The sequence below is a fragment of the Plecotus auritus genome, assembly GCF_963455305.1.
Source record: "Plecotus auritus genome assembly, chromosome: 8".
NCBI lineage: Eukaryota > Metazoa > Chordata > Mammalia > Chiroptera > Vespertilionidae > Plecotus > Plecotus auritus.
Window position 1 is genome coordinate 114308117 of NC_137782.1, and position 21888 is coordinate 114330004.

General features: G+C 47.3%; 1 protein-coding gene across 7 annotated transcripts in view; it reads left to right on the forward strand.

Moving 5' to 3' along the window:
* The window catches only part of CHST10 (carbohydrate sulfotransferase 10), a 47672-nt gene extending 26064 nt beyond the window's left edge, over positions 1–21608 (forward strand). Inside the window, exons 4-9 of one of the 7 annotated variants that reach the window (XR_013961386.1) lie at positions 417–548; positions 8530–8621; positions 14482–14716; positions 17046–17151; positions 18559–19590; positions 19916–21597. Coding sequence is in view for 4 of the 7 variants with exons in the window: in XM_080683680.1 (XP_080539806.1) it covers positions 417–548; positions 8530–8621; positions 14482–14716; positions 16744–16791; positions 17046–17151; positions 18559–19096 (1151 nt within the window). In the remaining 3 variants the exon portion in view is untranslated. Of the gene's footprint in view, positions 1–391; positions 549–8529; positions 8622–14481; positions 14717–16743; positions 16792–17045; positions 17152–18558 lie in introns of all 7 variants that reach the window. The other 6 variants (XR_013961387.1, XR_013961388.1, XM_080683680.1 and 3 more) reach the window with 6 other exon arrangements.
* The last annotated feature ends 280 nt before the right edge of the window (positions 21609–21888 follow it).

A 21888-nucleotide genomic window follows, 5' to 3' on the forward strand; every position in this document is an offset into this window, starting at 1 on the left:
ATGATTGTGACCTTGGGTGTGCTCAGCATCCTTATTCTGCATGACAGTACGCACAGCCTCCTGCAGATGGCGATCCTCAGCAAAGGAGATTAGAAACGTTTTGATGTTAGTCTGATCCAGAAAGCAATCAAGAGGCAAATCTGCAAAAGTAAAATTTTATCACAAGTTCCAAAGCAGAGAGAAGTGGCTCCTTTCCATCCAGGTCTTTTACCTTTGACTTAATTATCAAATCGAGAAATTATTAATTAAAAATAAAATGTTAAGTTAAAGCTGAGTCAAAATACCCATGGTATCAATAAAAGCTTTTTAAAAAATATTTATACTGATGCTATTAACTGGAATCCCCTATTGTTTTTCTGATCACTTGTTTAATTGATGTATTTGTAAGCAGCAGGAGCACTCCGCTTGTTTTCCAGGAAGAATTACTGAATGGCTGACGTTTGACAACATGCACCACCAGTGGCTTCTGTTGGCTGCATGCTTTTGGGTGATTTTCATGTTTATGGTGGCCAGCAAATTCATCACCTTGACCTTTAAAGACCCGGATGGTAGGTATGCTGCCTTGTGGAATGAATTTTGACTAATCTAGACATTGCTGTGATATTGTTTCTGAGTACATGCACAAATGATCTCTGTCACAGAATCCAAGGACTTTTGTTCTAGAAGATACTGGGGAGGTCATGGCATCCAATCCTTAACCACATAGAAGTGCGGGGTGAAAAGGCAGGGGATGGTTCTCACCAGCTCCGCCTTTCAGCGTGGACAGAACATGCTTTCTTGGTGGGTTCCTTGGCGCCTCCTCCATGGCATCCCACAGGCTTAGAATCTGGGAATGTGTTCTGCTTGGTGTCATCATGAGACAAGACTGTGGTTGATCAGCATGCCTGAGTGCCAGGTGGTGCTGTGAACTGGTGGCCACATGTTTGAAGGTCACCTCAGTGCATCAGAAAGAAGGTGATTTAAATATGTGCATGTCAGGTTGTTTTTGAGGGTTTTTAACTCCCTTGACATGATGTGAGTGGTCAGATGAGGACACAGAGAGCACCAAGCCCAGCTTCAGCAGAGCTGCTTCTAGGTCTTGCTCTTATCCTTCACTTACCTGGGTCTTAGCCTCTAAGACTCACCTGAGCACGGTGAGGCTCTCTGAATGACCATTGAAGTGCTGGGCATGCACAAGGAGGTGCAGTGGTGGTCATCTTGAACCCCAAAGCGACTCCTTTCAGAGGCAGAGTGAGGCAAAACACAGGGGGCGTGTCAGAGGCTTAGGAGCGGTTTTAGGTTGGCCTGACAAGGTCTGCCTAACGGAAGATGTTTATGACCGTGAGTGTGCTCATCATCCTTATTTTGCACTACTCTTTGTACATCCTGCAGATGGTGGCCCTTAGCAAAGGAGATTAGAAAAATATCACATGAGCACTTTCCCGATTTTCTCCTGCTGGCCCTGCTATGCCTAGAGCTCCTGGGTGTGTCCCTGCAGCACTGAGGGCTGCCTGGTGCCCCCCATCTCCTGCTCCCGTCTCTCTGTGTCTCCCTATCTGTTCAGTAACAACAAGGTTGGGAGGCATATCTGCAGGCAGAAGAGGGTAGCCCTGAAATCAGCCCCAAGGTGGGGGGTTCTTAGCTCCATAGTTTCCACTAACAACAGTTATCAGTTACCAGGCCCTCAGTACTTGAGGCCCCAACAGGCTATCATCACAAGTCACCCCTCATCATCCATGGCCCTAATGAGAACTTGAGGCTTCGCAGACTTGGGAAGGTATTATCATCCCTGCAGGTATCCAGGTGGCCAGGATCATCACAGATAATTGTGGCTCGTCCTGGACACTGGGGCCTTTGTCAGACACACGGGCTCTGTCTCGGAGCCTTGTTGGACTTTGAGGCAGTGAGCTCAGCCTGGCAGTTTGGACATGGCTCCACTGCTCCAAACTGCCAAGAATGGAGGCCCCTTGCTGAGAGGTAGAGTAGTGGTTCTCCTCCCCCTGGCATTTCAGAATCACTGGGGGGGCTTTGAAAACCTTTTCTGCTTGAGGCCAACCAGAGATTAATGAATTTGAATCTAGGAGTGGGGCTGGTGGAGAACCCCAAGTGTGAACAGAGCTGGGAAGCTGAATGAGAATCAGATCTGCTGAGACCATGAAACCACACATTTTACTTGTGAGTTCTTTAAAAGTCACCTCCTGGTAAGGAAGGCACCTACAGGGCTGGTCATGAGGTTAAAGTGTTTATGATTTATTTTGTTTAAAAAATAGAATACGTAATATATTTATGAGACTTACATAAAAAATAATTAAATTAGATGTATGTTTTGAGTTATATTGTTCTCTGGCTCCTCTAGAGAACACCTCATTCCTCAGTGGTAACTGATAAACGAGGTGTCATTCTGTTTTGACATGGCAGATTTTATGCTGGATGTTTTCAGAAAAGTGTTAAAGCTTAGAGGTTTTGTAAAGGGGAGTAAAAAATTATAGGGAAAGAAGAAAAAACCTACAGAGAAGGATGAAAAGCTTTGGAATTTTATTTATTATTTTAGAAATTTGTTATTAAATCTATTGATGCTTTGGGACTTAAGACCTGAGAAAAGATTGGTGGTAGTCCTCTGTGCTGCTCACCAAGTATCTCCAGCCCTTTAAGGTGAGTGGTACTTCCTTGTGCCCTTTGATGTCCCGTGTGGCCGTGTGATGGCTGTGGCCAGTGAACCACTCCAGGTGGGAACTTTGGAGCTAGCGCACACTGGGCCCCACTCCCTCTTTCCCATTCAGTGAAGCATGGAGAGGGTCCCAGTGAGGGTGGGGCACCAGTGAGGGCGGTGTCAGCCCCATGGGGTGCACTGAACTCAGTGAGAACTCTTTGTTGTTGGGCCCACAATGTAGCGCAGCCATCTTTGACTGTGGAGGACTTGTCCCTAAGTGCCTGGCTAGAATCCCGGAGATGGGTGTCTGTTAGCTGAGTTATGAATAAAGGCAGTGAGCTCACACACAGGGTTTACTAGTGTAGATGATTGACCTCCTTGAAGTTAAACGACCCCCCTGAAGGCCATCAGAGAAGACCGTGGGTGGGTGGTTCAGGCATCTCCTATCCCTAAGCCCGACGTTTTAGTGGGAATGGTCACTTAGTCTTAGGGGCCCCCTCTGTCTCTGGAGGGGGGGCACTTAACCCTCTGGTGGATCTTAGAGCTGAACAGGAAACTGAAAGAGTTTTGTAAACTTGTGTCTGCAAGAGATTTTTTTCATGTGTTAGGCTTTGTTTCACTGGTATTCACAGTATTTTCACCTTTGAAGCAAAAGCCTCGTTTTTATCACAAGGAAATAACTGGCAACACAGCAGGATCATGCATGATGAAGGTCCATTTCCTGAAACGTAGGTAGTGAATCCTTGGTTCCAGCACCGAGGGGCCAGTTGTAACTCAGTGTCTGTGGGGAGGCTCTGTTCTAGACTCCCTCAGTAGATGTGCATGCTTTCTTCTTATCTGCCTGTTCCTAATTATTCCTTTACTACTTAAGCTGATAGGAAGAGCAGATATGTCCTGAACTGCTGTTTAAAGCAATGCTTACCTTGTTTTTTTGTTTTTAATAGTGTTATGGTCTTTCTTCAGCTCAGCAATGAAGCCACAGTGATATTTGTGGCAATGACTTATCTTTGGTTGACAAATTCCAGTGTCATGTTGAACTAGGATTGGGTGTTGTAACTAGCTTTATTATAGGGAAACTAGAGGCCCAGTGCATGAAAATTCACTGGGGCAAGAGGTGACCCACCCGGCGATCAGGGGAAGGTGACGCCCCATCACACCTCTGCTGCTGCCACTGCTGGCAGCGCAAGCCTCGGCCGGCCCTGGTTGCCTGAGCCTCGGCCGGCCCTGGTTGCCTGAGCCTGGGGCAGCCCTGGGTGGCTGGGCAGCTGCCATCCAAGGCTTGCCTGTGCCTTGGGCTGGCCCTGGGTAGCTGGGCAGCCGTCATCTGAGGCTTGCCTACGTCTCAGGCCGGCCCTGGGCGGCTGGGGGGCTGAGGGGACTGGGGGACTCTGGAGGCAGGCGTGCGGAGCAGCCGGGCATCACAGTCAATTAGCATATTCCCTCCTTATTGGCTGTGGGTGCTGCCATCTTTGCAACAGCATGAGGGTCAATTAGCATATTCCCTCTTTATTGGTTAGGATAGATCCCATCCAGCGATGGGAATTTCATGGCAGGGACATTGGGAATTGTGCATCTGGTGCATAAGTGTAGACGCTGATTTTAGGCTCACTTCTGTTTGATTTCCTCTCCTAATCTTTTGCTCCACTTAGCCCCTCAACTTGGTTGTAAGCCACTTAAGGGCAGAGCCAATGACTTCAGAGTCTTTGCATGTCTCCTGCCTGGTGTGTGAAGGGGGAGACATGGGGTGACTGGACACAGCGTGGTCAGGGAGATGAGTGGATGTGATCCCTTCTAGAAAAACAAAGCAATGCATCACTTGGTAAATTTAAATGCATTGTGAATAGAATGAGGCCTATAACAAAAGTAAGCTGATACGTTATGAAGGCACCTGGCCATAACTGGAGGATCAGAATCCTTGGTCTTGCAGCTGGAGTCTTGTTCCTGAGGGCCAGAGTGGGGAAAGGAACCACAGTTTGATCACAGTGGGCATAATGGTATCTGCTGAAAATAAATGGTCATCGACAAAGCAATGGAAAAACCAAACCAAACATAAATTATACTGTCAGTTTTATTTCAGTCTCTTCGAAGCAGGGCCAAGGGGAAATGGGGAGAAAACACCAGGAAGTTTAAAATCATAAAAATGTTAAAAATTGGCAGATGACTGGCCAGTATGTGAGATGTCCCACAGCTGACAAAGCCTATTTATTTTACTTCTGAGTATATGAAATGGACTGCTCTTCAAAAACTGATTGATAGGTCAGTTGTTTAAAATTCACAATACATTGCCCTATTTAAATATTATTAAGAAACTTAGATTTCTGCAAAAATCTGTTGAACTAAGTGTTGAACTAGCTAAGCATTGTAATGCTAATAGTAGAAGATGCCGTGGGAACAGGAAGTGACCAGACAGGAGGGGAATGTGACCTTTTTATTAGCACCTTAGTGCTCCAAAGGTGAGAAGATTGCGCAGGAGGAGGATAGACAGACGTTGGTCTCAGAGCCTGAGTGTATCCAGCAGCTTTGGGCTGATGGCACTGATGCCTTCTTCTAGTTTTATACCACAAACAACACTCTTGTCCCTGTTGCAGGTCCAGAACAGCTGCTGTGCACAGCTTTGGTTAGGTTGCCTTTTAACCCAAACCTAGAAAATGGGGAAAAATACTTTAGTGGGATTCATAAAGGTGCACGGCAGAAAGATTTCTATTGAAGTCAGAAAAGGAAGCTGTGGGAGATGGGGTTACTGTTGTCGGGGCGTTGGTAAGGAGTTCTTCCTGTGCTTTCTCCTGGCAGTGCTGGATGGGGACGGGAACGGGGACGCGAGGACTGGGCAGGTGGGGGCTGCAGGAGAGTGTTGGTATTAATGACCTAAAGGGAGAGGTTTTGATTTTTTTTTTTTTTTAAGTGAACTGTGCCTTTGTCCATGGTTCGTTTTGCTGATTTTTATAATTTTATTTGCTCTATTTTTTCTAGCTATGTATTAGTGTTTGCAAAGTTTTGGAAATAAATGTTTGATTATAGAGGTCTGAAAGTTATCTTCAAATTTTGCTCCAAAGGTGTTCTAAAAATCAGTTGGCTAGCCCTGACCGGTTTGGCTCAGTGAATAAAGCGTCCGCCTGTGGACTGAAAGGTCCCAGGTTCGATTCCGGTCAAGGGCATGTACCTTGGTTTCGGGCAGATCCCCAGTAGGGGGTGTGCAGGAGGCAGCTGATCGATATTTCTCTCTCATCAATGTTTCTAACTCTCTATCCCTCTCCCTTCTTCTCTGTAAAAAATGAATACAATATATTTAAAAAAAATAAAAATCAGTTGGCTATAAATTATTACTCTGGATTAGCATTTTGTAAGATTTCTCTAGTCTCATCTCAGTTCCCATGAGTTTTTTTTTTAATATATTTTTATTGATTTCAGAGAGGAAGGGAGAGGGAGAGATAGAAACATCAATGATGAGAATCACTGATTGGCTGTTTCCGGCATGCCCCCTGCTGGGGATCGAGCCTGCAACCCCAGCATGTGCCCTGACCATAATGAACCCAGGACCTTTCAGTCCCCAGGCTGATGCTGTATCCATGAACCAAACCGGCCAGGGCAGTTTCCATGAATTTTTAAATTAATGTGTAAGCACTAACTTGACTTCTAACCTGGCTTTTTAAAAAATTAAATTTCTTATGTGGGGGATCATTATAGAGTCACATACAGTTGCAATAAATAACAGATTGAGTTCTATGTCCCTTGACTCAGTTTCCCCAAGTGGTAACATCTTGCAGAGCTATGCTGATGTTAATACATGAGCAGAATCATGAACAGGATGCTGATGTTATACAGTCAAGATGCCGAACACCTTCCTCACCACGGGAATCCCTCCTGTTGCCCTTTTATAGCCACACTCACCTCCTCCTCCCCATCCTGCACACCCCCTTCCCGCCCCCAGTTATCACTAAATCTCTTCTCCATCATTTTGTCATTTCAGGAATATTATAATGGGAGGGGGTTTAGGGGGCTAGGTAAAAAAAAGCGAAGGGATTAAGAAGTACAAATTGGCAGTTACAAAATAGTCATGGGAATGTAAAGGACAGCATAGAGAATATAGTCAATATTGTAATTACTATGTATGGTGCCAGATGGGTACTAAACTTATCAGGAGGATCACTATATAAGGTATTTGAATGTGTAAACAATATGCTACACACCTAAAACTAACATTGAATGTCAACTGTAATTGAAAATTTTTTTTCACTTTTTAAAAATTAAGTGGAAAAAAAAGGAATATTATATCCAGTATGTGAACTTTTGGGATTGCCTTTTATTTCTCAGCATAAAAAAAAATCCCTGGGGATTCATCCAGTTTTGTGTGTATCAATAATTTGTTCCTTTTTATTGCTGTATTCCAAGGTGGATGTCCCCGTTTGTTGAACCTGTTGGAGTATGTCTGGATTGTTTCCATTTTGGGGGCTATTACAAATGGAATGGCTCCAAACATTTGCGTGCAGGGTTTTGCATGAACATGGTTCTCATTTCTCTGGGATAAATGCCTGGGAACAATTGCTGGGTTGTATGGTAGCTGCAGCTTAGTTTTTAAAGAAATGACCAAACTGTTTTCCAAGGTTGTGCCATTTTACATTCTTACCAGCAATGTATGAATGATTCAGTTCCTCTGCATCCTCACTAGTGTTTTGTGTTTTCACTATTTTGTATTTTAGCTATTTTGCTAGGTGTGTAGTGGTATCTCACCGTGTGTTGCTTTGAGTAGTTTTTTATTTAAAATTGACATACAATATTATATTAGTTTCAGGTGTACAACCCCATGATTAAACATTTATATAACTTACAAATTGATCACCCTGATAAATCTGGTAGCCCTCTGACACCATAGTTACTACAATGTTATTGACTATATTCCCTATATTGTACTTTACATCCTTGTGACTATTCTCTAACTACAGGGTGGAGCAAAAGTAGGTTTATAGTTGTGAGTACATGAAACACAATTTATTCTTGTATTATTGTTTATTAATTATTGTATTATTTTCCATGCCAACACCTGTAAACCTACTTTTGCCCCACCCTGTAACAATTTGCTGTGGTTTTAATTTGCATTTACCTGATGGCTCATGATGTTGAACATCCTTTCATGTGTTTATCTGCTACCTGTTTATCCTATTTGGTGAAACATCTGTTCATGTCTTACCCACTTTCTAATTGGATTATTTTTTTACTGTTGAATTTTGAGAGTTCTCATGTATTCTAGGTATAACTCCTTTGCAAATTTTTTCTCCCAGGCTGTAGTTTGCCTTTCTGTGATCTGTGCAGAGTAAAGTTTTTATTTTGAGGAGGTTTATTTTATCAAATTTTCCAAAATTTTTCTCCTATGTTTTTTATTTTTACAGTTTTATGTGTCTACTAGAGGCCCGGTGCATGTATTTGTGCACCAGTGGGTCCCTTGGCCTGGCCTGTGCCCTCTCACAATCTGGGACCCCTTGGGGGATGTTGGAGAGCCAGTTTTGGTCCAATCCCCGCAGGCCAGGCTGAGGGACCCCACCAGTGCATGAATCCATGCACTGGGCCTCTAGTATGCATATAAGATCTTTGGTTAATCTCTTCCCGCCCTCCCCCCTTCCCTCTAAGATTCATCAGTCTGTTCCATGTTTCCATGCCTGTACATTGAGCATCTGCCCTCTGGTGGTAGTGCACGTCATAGCTACTGGTTGAATGGTTGTTTAGGCTTTTATATATATAGATAGATGTTCAATTGCTTGAGTACCACTTGTTGAAAAGACTTCCCCCTCTACCGAATTGCTTTGCATCTGTCAAATACTGGTTGGGCGTGTCTGTGTAGGTCCACTTCTAAGCAAGCCTCTTTTCTGCTCCTCCATGAGAAGAGTTCTCACCTCTCTGTCTCTCAGCCTACAGCGCCAAACAGGAGTTCCTGTTCCTGACAGCCATGCCAGATTCCGGGAAGTTACAGGGAGAGCAGCAGTTTCCTGAGGAACTGAAGGTAGGCATAGCCAGGTAGAGGGTCTTGTCCCTTCCAGCCTGGTCAGCAGAGGAGCAGGGCTGCTTCTTCCCATTCTTCCCTGTGGTGTCTCAGTCTCTGCTCCCTCCCTCCAGCACCAGCAGGTTGCCCCACCACTGCGTGGGCACTAGCCTGCCCACTCCCAGAGCTCATCAGCTGTTCCCACTTACCATCATGTTCTGCTGTGTAGTCACTGCTTCTGTCCCTTCTGCACATTTCTGCTCACCTTTTAGCTTCTCTTTGGGGAGGCACAGTCACACTTATTTATGTTTCTCACAGTGCTTTGTACATCATGGGTGCTCTGTAAATGCCCATTGTGCTGAATTCCTGACCAGCTGACAGCGAACCTTGCCGGGGGGTGGAGGATGTTGGGCAAGGTCAGGAGAAAACCAGGGCTGTGGGGAAAGGTCTCTGACCCAGAATCATGGAAGTTTAGAGTTAACAGGGTCTTGGACAGAAGAGCAGGTCATCCAGTGTGGGAATGGTGTGAATGAGAGCTGCATTTAGGAAAAAGGCTGATTATCCACAATCACATGGGCATTCTGACCTAAGTCTTTCTTCTTAGGCTCCTTTCACACATAAATTCCTAGTCATGCCTCAGCCACAGTGAGGGATGCCCTCTCACTTGCTGACCCCCATTCTGGCTCTGGAAGGTTTAGATTGCAATTACGCTGGAAGGAATGAAATGGGTCATGCAAGCTCTAAAGATGTGTATCAGCCCGGAATTAAATCAGAGAAAGGACAGTTTCTGCCTGTTCCTTACAGTGTAAGGAGAAGGAATTAGAACCCAGAGTCTAGAAAGCCAGCACCTGCTCAGAGTGATGATGTGTTGGAGTTAACTGTTCACAAGAGTGGATGCAGTAAGGATCAGGTCTGCAGACCTCTTGTCAGGTGGGCCTGGGATGTTGCTTTCAGTTTGGGGTATTCCAGGGCAAGGAAGGCTTGGGTGGACAAGAAGCAAACCTGTAAGAAATAGGAGGGTGGCTTTAATAGAAAAAGTTAAGGAAATTGATGTTTAGTGACTTGGATGAATAAGGACCCAAAGGGAGGAACAGAGGTCGCTTTGCAGAGGAGCAGAGGGGGCACTCTGCAGGTGCTCTCTCTCCCTTCCTCAGTGTCTTCACCTTGGGAAGCAGAGGTAGGAAACCCCAAGACATTCTTCCCTCCCCCAGGGAAACCCAGGAAACTTGATCAAACACAGGAGAGAGCAAGAGTTTCCTGAAAAAGGCGATGTGAGCCAGGGAGTTGGTTGTAGTAGATCCATGAAGGAAGAGCAGGGAGCCATGTAGTAGGGTGAAACCTGTATTGTCCCAGAATTTCCAGTGTCCTTGTTCTCCAGGGCTATGTCCTCCCATTTTGTTACTGACCTAGTTGTTTGGGAAGGACAGTTTTTTACAACTGCCCCATAAATCGATTGCTTGGGGAGTCTACAACATTTTAACAAATACAATAAGGGCATTTTGGTCCATTTAATAGTTAATTTAGAGGAACCATCTGGTTTGAATCTTGGAAGTTGTTTGTAACTTCAAGGGAATAAGTAGACGTAGCAGCAGAAACATTTCGAGCTGCAGAACAGGGCCATACCTAGAAGTGGCCAAAGGAATGGGCCTGCAGAAAAAGGCTCCCTGGTCAGCATTGCCTTCCCCCACCTTCTACCCCCAACATGCACAGACGCACACACATGCAGTGCCATGTGTGTTCATGTATTACAGATATTCTAAGTGCTAAAGCCATGCCAAGAGGTATGTGCTGTACTTTGAAACTTGAACTTTTTTCTCTGTTTTGGCTTTTTTCATCAGCCTTCTTTTAAGGAAAATCAGATGAGCCCATCATGCATCCGCTCTCCTTGCCAGCTGTATGATCATCCCCGTGATTCAATGGGCAGTGGAAGGCCCTGAGGAAGGCATCAGGAAGTGTCTGGGAAGAGTGGTTGTCACTGTAAAAGGGAGGGGTGGGGGAAGGAAGAAGAGAAGAGCCTGTGGGTGGGAGGAAGGGACAGGCCAGCCCTGCAGGGAAACGCAGGTGCTTGGTGGAGGCTGTGGAAGATGGAGCTGAAGGAAGAGGGAAGAATGCTGTGCTGTCTTTTTCCAGCTGCCTTCGGATAGAATTAATCTACAGAGGACTTGGGAGAGTTTTCTAGAACTTTTCAGAAGTCTCTATAGGTGCCCACACCCCCTAGCCAATATTTGCTGTTGTTGCATTTGTGAGCCTTTAACGAATTTCCCTCCATTTGGCTTTGAACTCCAAGACCCAGGCCCTGCCAACACCCCTAATCTTCTCAGCTCTTTGCTGAAGAACTTGGCCTTCACAGTGGTGCCTGCTTTGGAGGCTTTCCCTTCCCCAGAACTTGGCCGTAGCCCGATCACACCACGTCAGTGATGGGAGCAACTCCAGTCTTATGTTTGGCTCACTTACCTGGGTCTGCTCCCTAACCAAGGCCCACATCTACCGAGGTTGACAGTTGGGCAGAAGCTTAGGTTCCCTGTGAAGTGGTCATGCCTCACACCAACTTCCCCAAATGGGTGACATTTGTCCAAGTTGATCCTGTGATGATGTGAGCCATCAGCAGGACCTTGGCCTTCCAGGTGCTTCCTGTGCTTGCCGATGCGGCTGTGGCCATGGCTCACGTGGCCCTGATGTTTCTGGGTCTTCCTCAGTCTGAATGGCATGTCGGCCACGATGCTGTAGCCAATATTTTTAAATCAAGTTTTTTACTAAAAAGTAATACATGTATATTTTAAAGAAATACCCAAAATTGGAAGAAAAAAGCTCAACTTTTGTATATATCCTTTTTAAAAACTATTTAGGTGTTATACATATATGTATGGTCTGTGACTCCATTTCCCCAGGATAAGCACACAGTTATGTTTCTCTGTAACGTGGGTTGAGGAGAAGGGCAGGGTTTGGAAGTTTAGCCGCTGTGGGTGAATGCTGGAGCACCTCCTAACTTAACATGACCTTTCCCTGTCTCAGATTCCTGAGCTGAAGAAACAGGAAGAAAGGCTCACTGTATTCCAGGCAAATCAGTGAAGAGACCCACTCTGACACTTCCTGGCAAAGTGTTGAAAGTGCTAGAATCATAAGAGGAGAAAATGCTATAAGCCACCCAGGTATTAAAATGGGTGGTTAGCCATGGCCAGGTGGATCAGTGGTTAGAGCGTCCCCTGAGCACCAAAAGGTCATGGATTTGATTTCAGGCCAAGGGCATGTACCTAGGTTGTGGGTTCCATCCCTGGTTAGAACATGTATGGGGACAACAATCGTTCTCTCTCTCTCTCTCTCTCTCTCTCCCCCTCTCTCTCTCTCTCAAAATCAATAGAAACATATCCTCAGGTAAGGATTAAACAATAAATAAATAAATAAATGTTGACTTCTTCCCTGGTAGCCCAGTTGGTTGGAGTATTGTCTTGATATGCCAAGGTTGTAGGTTCAATCTCCCATCAGGGCACATACAAGGAGCAACCAATGATTGCATAAATAAGTGGAACAACAAATTGATGTTTCTCTCTCTCAAAAAATCAATAACAATAAAAGATTTTTTTTTAATGGGGTGCATACAAAGAAATGACAGGTGGGGGTGGGGTGGGCTCCCTGCAGTGTTCGATGCCAGCATGCAGTGAAGCCTCAGCTCGGGAATTGGGTGGCAGAGCCGTGACTCTATTTTTTGTGGTTTTTTTTTTTAATTGATTTCAGAGAGGGAGAGAGAGATAGAAACATCAGTGATGGGAGTGAATCATTGATTCATTGATCGGCTGCCTCCTGTACGCTCCACAATGGGGATCAAGCCCAAAACCCAGGCATGTGTCCCTGACTGGAATTGAACCCGGGACCCTTCATTCGCAGGCTGACACTCTATCCACTGAGCCAAAACAGCTAGAGCCGTGACCCCATTTTCATTTAGGCTATGCTCTGTGTGGAGACAGCAGAGGGCCTGTCTCAGGTACACATGGGCTAGATTAGAAGCTATATCTCCTATATACTATGTTTTTGAGGGGAAAAGCTATTGAAGACCTATTCCAGATAACAGAGATGGTCAGAACCAACACTCAAAAGTGGTGACATCACAGAGAAAAGAATTGCAGCCCTTCCCTAGTGTGGCTGGACCCCAAGCTCAGAAACCCAACAAGAGGCTGTGCTCCTGCTGTCCCTGTGGCTTGGGCTATTGGGTCTGTCAGCACACCTGCCTCTGCTTGGTCTCAGGCCCACTTTCCTGGTGGGCATGGGTTTCCGGCATCAGAGCCTTCATCCCACAGTCATGGATTTTCTCATCTGGTTGATAACTCCTTAGAGAACAAGGATGTGCTGGTGTGCTCCATCCCGCATGTGCTCACAGTGGCTCAACGCCTGTGCGACCACCAAGCAAAACCCTCCTTAACCTGCATCACAGGAAACACCGCTTTGTGCTTATTGCTACTGGACAGGGGCTGCCTCGAGCAGGTCTGCCTTAGGCCGGCCTCTAGTGTGTGGGTTCTTGACTTTGTGTAGGAAAGATTTTGCAACATGAGTCCAGATGGGTTTGAATGTATGTTTATTAAAACTGGGGACAGTGAAACGAAGGGAGGAATTGGGTAAAGAAACAACAGGGGAAGCCTAGGCAGGGCTCTGCTTTGGCTCTTTAGAAATGTTAAAGGACAGAGGTGAGCCTGGGTGGGCTGCTTGAGCTCACTGGGAAGACAGAGAATAAGGGCTTTTGGAGACCGGATCAGGTGGTGAGCCCAAGTTGAGTGGTCGCTGCCCACTGCTCTACTGGTTACGTCTCATGGGGATCCTTAGAAATACAAAGTTCATGCCTAGAAAGGAGCATGGGTGAGCCAGCCCACATTGATTTTTTCCTGAGGGCTTTTTATCCTTTTTTTTTTTTCTTTTTTTCTGCAGGCCATAATCTCAGTAGAATATTCATCAGCTTCTCAGGTGTGTTTTTAATGTGCTGATGCATCAAAATGACTGTGTAGGGGAGTTTGGATTATTCTTTGGGCTGTTTTACTGTCTTACTTTTATCTTAGGTCTGTTGAGCATTAATGGGGTTTTTGTTATTTGTTCCCCAGCTTCATCTGTCCTTGGGTCTAGCTGGCACAGATGGCATTGATTGGGTCTTTGTTTTCCCAGGCCAGGGTGATTTAAGATGTCTATTCTCTAGTTAGGGAGGAGGATATAAACCATTTGTTCTCAAGTGTCCTTTGTTGGGAAGATAAGGTCTTTTGATTCACAAGTTGGCTGCAAGCTGCCCAAACTGTCCTTGTTTCATTTTCTTGTCCCAGTTTTCCACTTACCCGGGGATTTTCCCAGCTTCTTACTCTCCTGCTACACTTATCACTGAGGAAATGGAGCCATGGCTGCTGCATTTTCAAAACATACTAAATGACCTAAGGTGTTTTTTAAATTAATAAACCAGAATATCTCCCAAATAGTCACCATGTAGACAGCTGGTCCTTCGATACAGGCCATACAGGCACACATAGAATCACAGGGAGGGAAATGCTATGGAGAATGGGGGTGTGCGTGGGGGGAGAGAGGGAACTGACCTTCCCTGAAGCCCTGAATGAAAAGTGTCCTGCAGTTTCCAGAAAATTATGGGTCATAATTTCATCAGCAAAGTGACTACCAGACACCCCACCCACCACCCCTCATTTTGTCCAAGCTGAGGATGAGGAACAAGAGGGTTTGCTTCTCTTTGAACATGGACTTGAATCCCAGGCCCCTGGAGGTGAATCGGGTCCACAGGGCCCTGCTTATGTCGGATGCAGCTTCTCTGCCTGCCCAGCTCGAGGCCAGAGCACAGGGCTCCCCAGCCTGTCTTCTGCTAAGGAGGCCCTCATGCCCTTTTGCCTCCCTGTCCTTGCAGCCAACTGGGAAGATGCTCTCAGACGGCCAGCTTGTTCAGCCCTTGGTCTATATGGAGCGCCTGGAGCTCATCCAAAATGTCTGCAGGGATGAGGCCCTAAAGAACCTCTCACACACGGCGGTGTCCAAGTTTGTCCTGGACCGAATATTCGTCTGTGACAAGCACAAGATCCTCTTCTGCCAGACTCCCAAAGTGGGCAACACACAGTGGAAGAAAGTGCTGATCGTGTTAAACGGTGCGTGCCGTGCCCGTGGTGTGTCCTCCCTCGGTGACTTTGGGGTTTGCCCTGGGAGGGCCACTGTGACCTGGGCGTGGGGGGAGGCAGAAAAGGGGGCAGGGAGAGACACAAGAAGGGACATCTCCTAAGAGGAGCTGGTAATCTGTCAGACAGTTCTCTGTTGTGTTTTTTCCTATGAATGTTGTACTTTAAAAGTTAGTGGGGTTCATTTAGATGCTGATTGTTTTCAAAGGGCCACCCCTAAGGCCATGATCTCCTCACTTTCCACAGCAGAGTCCCCATCTCAGGCAGCCTGCTCACCTGGTGGGTCCTATTTCTTCTCTTCAGATTCACAGCATTAATTCTTACTAGACACTGGCTCTGTCCTTATAATCCAAGGCCCCACACTCACTGAGTGCCAGGAAATCGCCTCCACAACTGTGCTTCCTGTAGTGAGAAGGGCCCCTTCCCAGGCCCTGGGAGGGGAGCCTCTACCCACAGACAAAGGATTCAGTGCCACGTGGGCAGAAAGAATTGGTCCTCATTTTACACCAAGCATCATATTCAGAGGATTTAACTGACTTTCCTCAGGAAATCTGATCATTTCTTGGGAACAAATGAGATCACTGACAAGTGACCTCATACGCTAGTTTTTTATTATTCACTGCTCTTCCAGACACCATGTTTATTAGTTTAAACTCTACGTACTCTGAGCTGACAAGATACTTATGGGTTCTGTGTCTTAAATTCAGCTGTAACAGAAGCACAGCTCTAGCTCACAGCAGTGTGACCCTGGATGAAGAATGCAACCTGGGAGTCCTGAGGATGGTGGCCTGGGTCTCTGTCCTCTGCCCTCAGTCAGGGGTCAGAGTTTGTTGTCATTGGCCTTTTCCTAGGTTGGTTGGGGGAGAAGAGAGACACTTCCCTCATTTTCTGGTATATAATGAATATGCTTGAGTAATGTGACTGCATGTTGGATTTTTGATGTCGTAGAATGAGGTTACAAATCAAATTTAAAAAAATGAATATACGATTCTTACAAATCTGGCACCACTGTATGAAGCATCAGTCAAGGGCAGGACAAAAACAGGAGCAGGTTGCCAGGTTGTATGTAGGCGCACCTGAGAGGTACTGCGGCCCTCCCTGACCACTGTGGTAAGGAGGCATGGCAGCGGAGTCAGTCGTAATCCTCTTGCTGGTGGAGATTCTTGCCTTCAATTGTAAAAATACAGTTTGTAAAAAAATCACAGCATCTGCGAAGCATGATAAAGCAAAATACAATAAAACAAGGTATGCCTGCAATAGAAAAACAGGTGGTCCTTGTGGCTGCCTTCTGCAGCCCTACATGCGCCTGGATGGGGACAGACACCTGAGCAGGTCCATGTGCAAATCCACAGGTTGGTTCATTTTACAGTCTTGCCCATGTAGAGCCATCCACAGCAGTTAGCGTAGAGGTCTAGACTGGCACTTAAACATTTGGGGGAAGAATAAATAAAATAGGCTGTGGCCACTGCTTAGATGGCCCAACAGAGATTTTTCCCCACCAGACTCCACATGTAACAAGACAGGAGTAACACAAAGATGGCTGTAAAGGTTTGCAGAGGCTTGGCTAAAAGCTCAGGTAATGACATTTTATTTCCATTTGTCTAAGTTCGGAAAAGAATGAAAAACCTGCCCAACCCACCAACCCAAGGATGCCCCTCCTCAGGTTACATTCATCAGCCTGCCTCCGAGCAGTGTGGCTCTTGACCCTGCCATTTTCTTCTTAGTCACTCTGTCTCATTCTTGACCCTTGCTTCAAATATATTTATCCCACGACATTAGCTGGATTGTTCCAGCACCAGACATCTCTGCCACTTGCCACATCTCTGGGATGCCCTGAGGTTACCTAGGAACCCACCTTAGGCCCAGGGATGTGGTCCTGGGAACACCTTGCCTGTCGGGAGTGACAGGCCTATGAGTGCTGTGGGGTGAGCAGATGTTCTCATGTGCCTAGTTTCACAGTAGAGAGTGTGGGAGGTCTTAGGCATTCTGTTTGCATGCAGCGATGTGTCTGTTGGCGGATTTAGCCCGATTCCAGTGTGCTACCAGGGGTGAGTATCATCCTTCTTTCCACCCCTTACTCGCTCCCTCGCCCTCCTCCTCCTAACTCCTCTGGCTTACAGGTGACCAGAAGCTTGTCTGCACTCTCATTTTGCCACGTATCACTTGTCTTAGTTGGAATTCAGTATCACCATGGATATTGGGGATGACTTGCGGGGAACATGGGCCTAAGTTAAGAGACGGGCATCTTCTTTAAAGGTAGCACTGAGGGGGCCACACCACTTCTCCCTTGTTTACTTCCTAGGTGCCTTTCCTTCCATCGAAGACATCCCTGAGAATGTGGTTCATGACCATGAAAAGAATGGCCTCCCTCGTCTCTCTGCCTTCAGCGATGCAGAAATTCAGAAGCGGTAGGAACAGGTTCCTGCAGGGTGGGGCATTCCGATACATCCCAGGCTTGGTTCTGTACTTGCCCTGTGTCCCATACTGCACCAAGGACTCCAGGGGGCTATTGGTTTGCATTGGGGAGAGGCAGCTTTGCACATGCCCAGAGTTCAGTGCATTTAAACTCAGAAATCTTGATGGGAATTTCGGAATGGCTCTCCACCTTCACCTTCATGCAGTCCATGGGAATGAAGGAAGGTCATTTTCCCAACAGAAGTGAGTGGTCATTTTTGTTCTGTGTTGGTTGTGTTTAGTTTTCTGGACTCCTTACTAAATATGATCGTTACTTCATAAGACAGGGATTGAGGTTGCAGGGAAACCCCACTTAGTTTTCATTTTCCCCAAAGGCATCATGCCTGCTTCCCCGCCACTGCCCCGGAAGTGGTGGTGTGGACTGGACCTAGCACAGCCCGGCAGACAGACCCACCACCACAGCAGGGAGGGCACTGGCGCTTAAAACTTAGCTATAAATTGAAAAGTTCTCTTTACTAGCTATGAAATGGCCTGCCAGAGCAAAGTTCAACAGGAATAAGAAGGTCAGGACCCACCTGATCTTGGCCCTACCTTGCTCGTCAGCACCTTCTCTTCCTTCCAGCTCTGGTTCCGGAGGCTTTCCAACGTGTCCAAACCCTTCAGAAACCCTTCAGAACACGGCTGTTCAGTGCCAGAGCCGAGCTGGGTCAGGGCTGCCCTGTTACCATCCTGGGCTTTTGTCAGGAAATGGTTAGGGCCTGCAAAGCACTGAGCCGTTTCTGGCATGGAGTAAGCCACTGACTGCAGTGACAGCAGTGGCCTCACTGTCGTCATGGTCTCCTTGGGGCCCTGGGGCCATCACTGCCACTCCTGCATGTCTCCCGGGCCAGCTCTCCTCCCGCTGGAGCCTGAACCTCACTCCATCTTCTCCTACCACCACTGCTCTTATTTTTCCTGCCCCTGGCTATTTTGAAGTGAGTCTTTTAAGATATAAAGTAACTTTCCTGGTCTCAGTTGTTCCTAGCTCATTCAAACTTCCTGTCCTTAGGATTTTCTGCCCAGGAACAAAACTTTTAAATGTTCTTAAAATTTTGAGATTCTCAAGTAAAACAAAACATAGGTTAAATAGATTTTTTCACAGTGGCCCCCTGGACAGTTACAGTCTCTGAGCTTCCATTTCCTCACCTATAAATGGGTGCTAACGAGCAGGTTTGCCTTCAGTGGTGTTTGGGTGGATTAGTGAGATGTGTGTATGTGCTCATCTCAGGGCTCGTCCGGGTGAGGGTTCAGAACATGGCGGCTGCAGCTGCTCCAGCTGTTTCTCCACTCCTCCCACTCTTACAGCCATCACCACCAGTAGCATCGGCTTCACCTCTTGTTTATCTACATTTTTCCCTTAGCTTGGAAACCTACTTCAAGTTTTTTATTGTAAGAGATCCCTTTGAAAGACTGATATCTGCTTTTAAGGACAAGTTCGTCCACAATCCCCGCTTTGAACCCTGGTATAGGCATGAGATTGCCCCCGGCATCATCAGGAAGTACAGGCGGAACCGGACGGAGACCCGGGGCATCCAATTTGAAGATTTTGTGCGCTACCTGGGTGATCCAAACCACAGATGGCTGGACCTCCAGTTTGGGGACCACATCATTCACTGGGTGACGTACGTCGAGCTGTGCGCGCCCTGCGAGATATCATATAGTGTGATTGGTCACCATGAGACCCTGGAGGACGACGCCCCATACATCTTAAAAGAGGCGGGCATAGACCACCTGGTGTCATACCCCACCATCCCTCCAGGCATCACCGTGTATAACAAAACCAAGGTGGAGCAGTACTTCCTGGGCATCAGCAAACGAGACATCCGGCGCCTGTATGCCCGTTTTGAAGGGGACTTTAAGCTCTTTGGGTATCAGAAGCCAGATTTTTTGCTAAACTAATGTGTAGATCTGTGAACTCAGATACTTTTGTTAGACCAGAGGCTAAGCAAGTGGAGATCTGAGCACAGAACTGACACTCCCTCCATCTCACTCCTCAAGACTCCTGCGGGCACCCACGGGCCATGTGTGCCTTGGCCGGTGAAGCTGCACCGGACGGTTCTGGCTAGGTGTGAACATCAGGTGCATTGAGGGCCTTCGCCCCCACGCCTACCAATGCCATGAGGCCTTTGGTCTCCTGGAAGGGTAAAAGGACTAAATATTTGCAGTCTGACAGACCAGGAAGGAAAGTTACACACACTAGGAGTCATTTCCCTCAGCTGTCAAAGAGGGGAAGGCCTGCCTGTCACCGGGGGATGGCGGGAAGGACACCTCGCGCTTTCAGGAGACCTGAGAAGCTGATGGTGTGCAGAACTGGCAGGAGCTAATACGAGACCAAATCTGTGTAATAAAATGTCAGCTCTGGCTCTCATCTTGGCGCTGCTGTAATCACAGAGGTAAACCATTCTTTCCACGACTGTCTCCTTCCTGTGGGATTCGGGGTGACCCTAGGGCACTTTTTGGCAGTCCTTCCTTTCAGAATACACGTCTGAGCACCGCTAGTCCCTATTTTCGATCCTCTGTCTGCCAGGTGGTTACCTCATTCAGCCCAAGAGCTGCATATTTGGAAAGAGGGGAGTAGAATGTTCTTTCCACCTGAGAAGCGAATGTCTTTGGGAAAAGGAAGAGCTGGTGGGTTCTGGAGCTCAGGCTGCTGTGGATGTGGGCGTGTCAGTCCTGATGATTGTCCCTCTCTTGTCTTTGTTCCACCTGGATGGGCAGCGGGGCTTCCCTTTCCGTCTCCCCAGGCCCTCCACTGGGGCTGAAGGCCAGCAGGGCAGCGCTGTAGTCCGTGCAGTTTACATGGTTCAGTTTCATCTCAGCCAATTGCTCCCCTGGACCTGTTTTGTTAGTGCCGTCATCCCGGGCTGTAAGTTGGACGATGAAGTTCACCAACAATAAAATCCTGGGCGGAGGCAGCCTCCAGGAATGCATCTCCCAGGCACCAAGGAGCGATCTGCGGCCACCATGTCAGGTGCCTGCTGACACCGAAGACCGTTTCCCTGCGAGAAGTCCCACGTGCCATGAGCCCAGCTTTTCTTCCAGGCAGCTTCCACCTTCTCTTTCTCAAAGGGGCTGCCTGAGTCTGTAAATGTGAAAGTAATAAATAAAAACTGTCCAAACCCGACACGTGCTGCACTTTGAGGGGGCTCTATGTGGCCCCACACAGTCCCCGCGGCCTGGCCCCAGTGAGGGGCCTGCAGGACTGCTCTAGTGGCTGCTGGTGGCAGGACCACAGAAGGGAAGGCCCATGTGTGACAGGCCCCAGTGCTGACCAAGGGGCGTCAGTGTGGTGGCCTGTCGTCAGCTGACAAGCAGGGGGTGTCACATGAGCTCTTTTTCTGTAAAGTCTTGTGAAAATAATTTCACACCTAACCAGCCAATTGATTACCTCTTTCCTATTTGAAATGTAACAGTGTGAATAATATATTTGAGTCACAGGCCTTAAAATTAGAACTGATTTTTAAAAAATACCTTCTCAGAAATAAAGGTCGGAAAGCTGCGTCCCCATGTGTCCCCAATCCTCTGGCTTTTAGATTTAGGTCACTTTTCTTTGGCATTTGGGTCATTTTCCTAACAGATTTTGCAAACAAGTAGGGTTGGCCACCAGAACATCTGGACATTTCACAGTATGTCCCAAACGTCCATTCCCCACCACCACCCCTATGCGCTGTAGCTCCTGACCCCGCACAGCACCCCACTGCAGTCACCTCCACCAGAATCATTCACTTCCTTCCCTCTCCAAAGCCCACTTCCTCCCCTCTGGACCTCAGGAGGAGGTGCCAGCTCTCCTGTCACCCAGACAGTTTCCCCCTCACGGCTGCCCAGAGGGAGCTTTGCAGACGCAGCCTGGAGCCAACCCTCAACTGCTGGGTCCTTCCTGGAAACAAACACTGCCTGTGCTGGGGACCTCCCTCACCTGGCAGGTGTCGCCTGGACAGCTGTCTCAACCTGTGCCTGTGCCCGCCCCAGGAGCCCTGTGTCCTCAGCCCTGGGCCTTTGTGGCTGACCCTGGACCTGCCAAGGGGTAGGACTGGAGGGTCCTTACAGGGAGGGGCACTAAGGTGGGTGTGGGCTGGGGTGCCACCAAGGTGCAGTGCTCACAGCTCATTCCCTTTCCAGGTAAGGGGATGGGCAGCACAGGAGATGGTGTCTGGTGGGAAATGTTAGGGTAAGAACTTAGAAGTAACATTAAGCTTGGATTTGAAAGAGGAATAAATAAGACCTGGCCAGTGTTGCTCAGTGGGTGGAGTGTCATCCTGTACACCAAAAGGTTGTGGCTTTGATTCCTGGTCGGGGTGCATTCGGGAGGCGGCTGATCGATGTTTCTCTTACCCTCATTTTAGGCTTTCTTTGTGTCCAATGGCCTGAAGTCTCAGAGTGTAATAATAAAAATTTTACTAAATATTTGTGTACATTGTGTTGCAGTCTCATAGCAAGACTGAGAAATCAATGGGTGTGGGAGAAAATCTAGGTGCTGCCCTTGTTCCGTTTCATTCAGGCCCCTGGGACAATGACTACAGGGACATCCCCATCAGCATATTTGCGATGAGTATGTAGGCCCTGTTCACATAGGATTCACATACCCTCTACTGCACCCGCCTCCTGATGGTGTGGCACCAGCAGCGTCATGGGTTACTGTTAGCCTCTGATGCTACTATAACAGCACTTCTGACATTACTGGCCAGAGGATT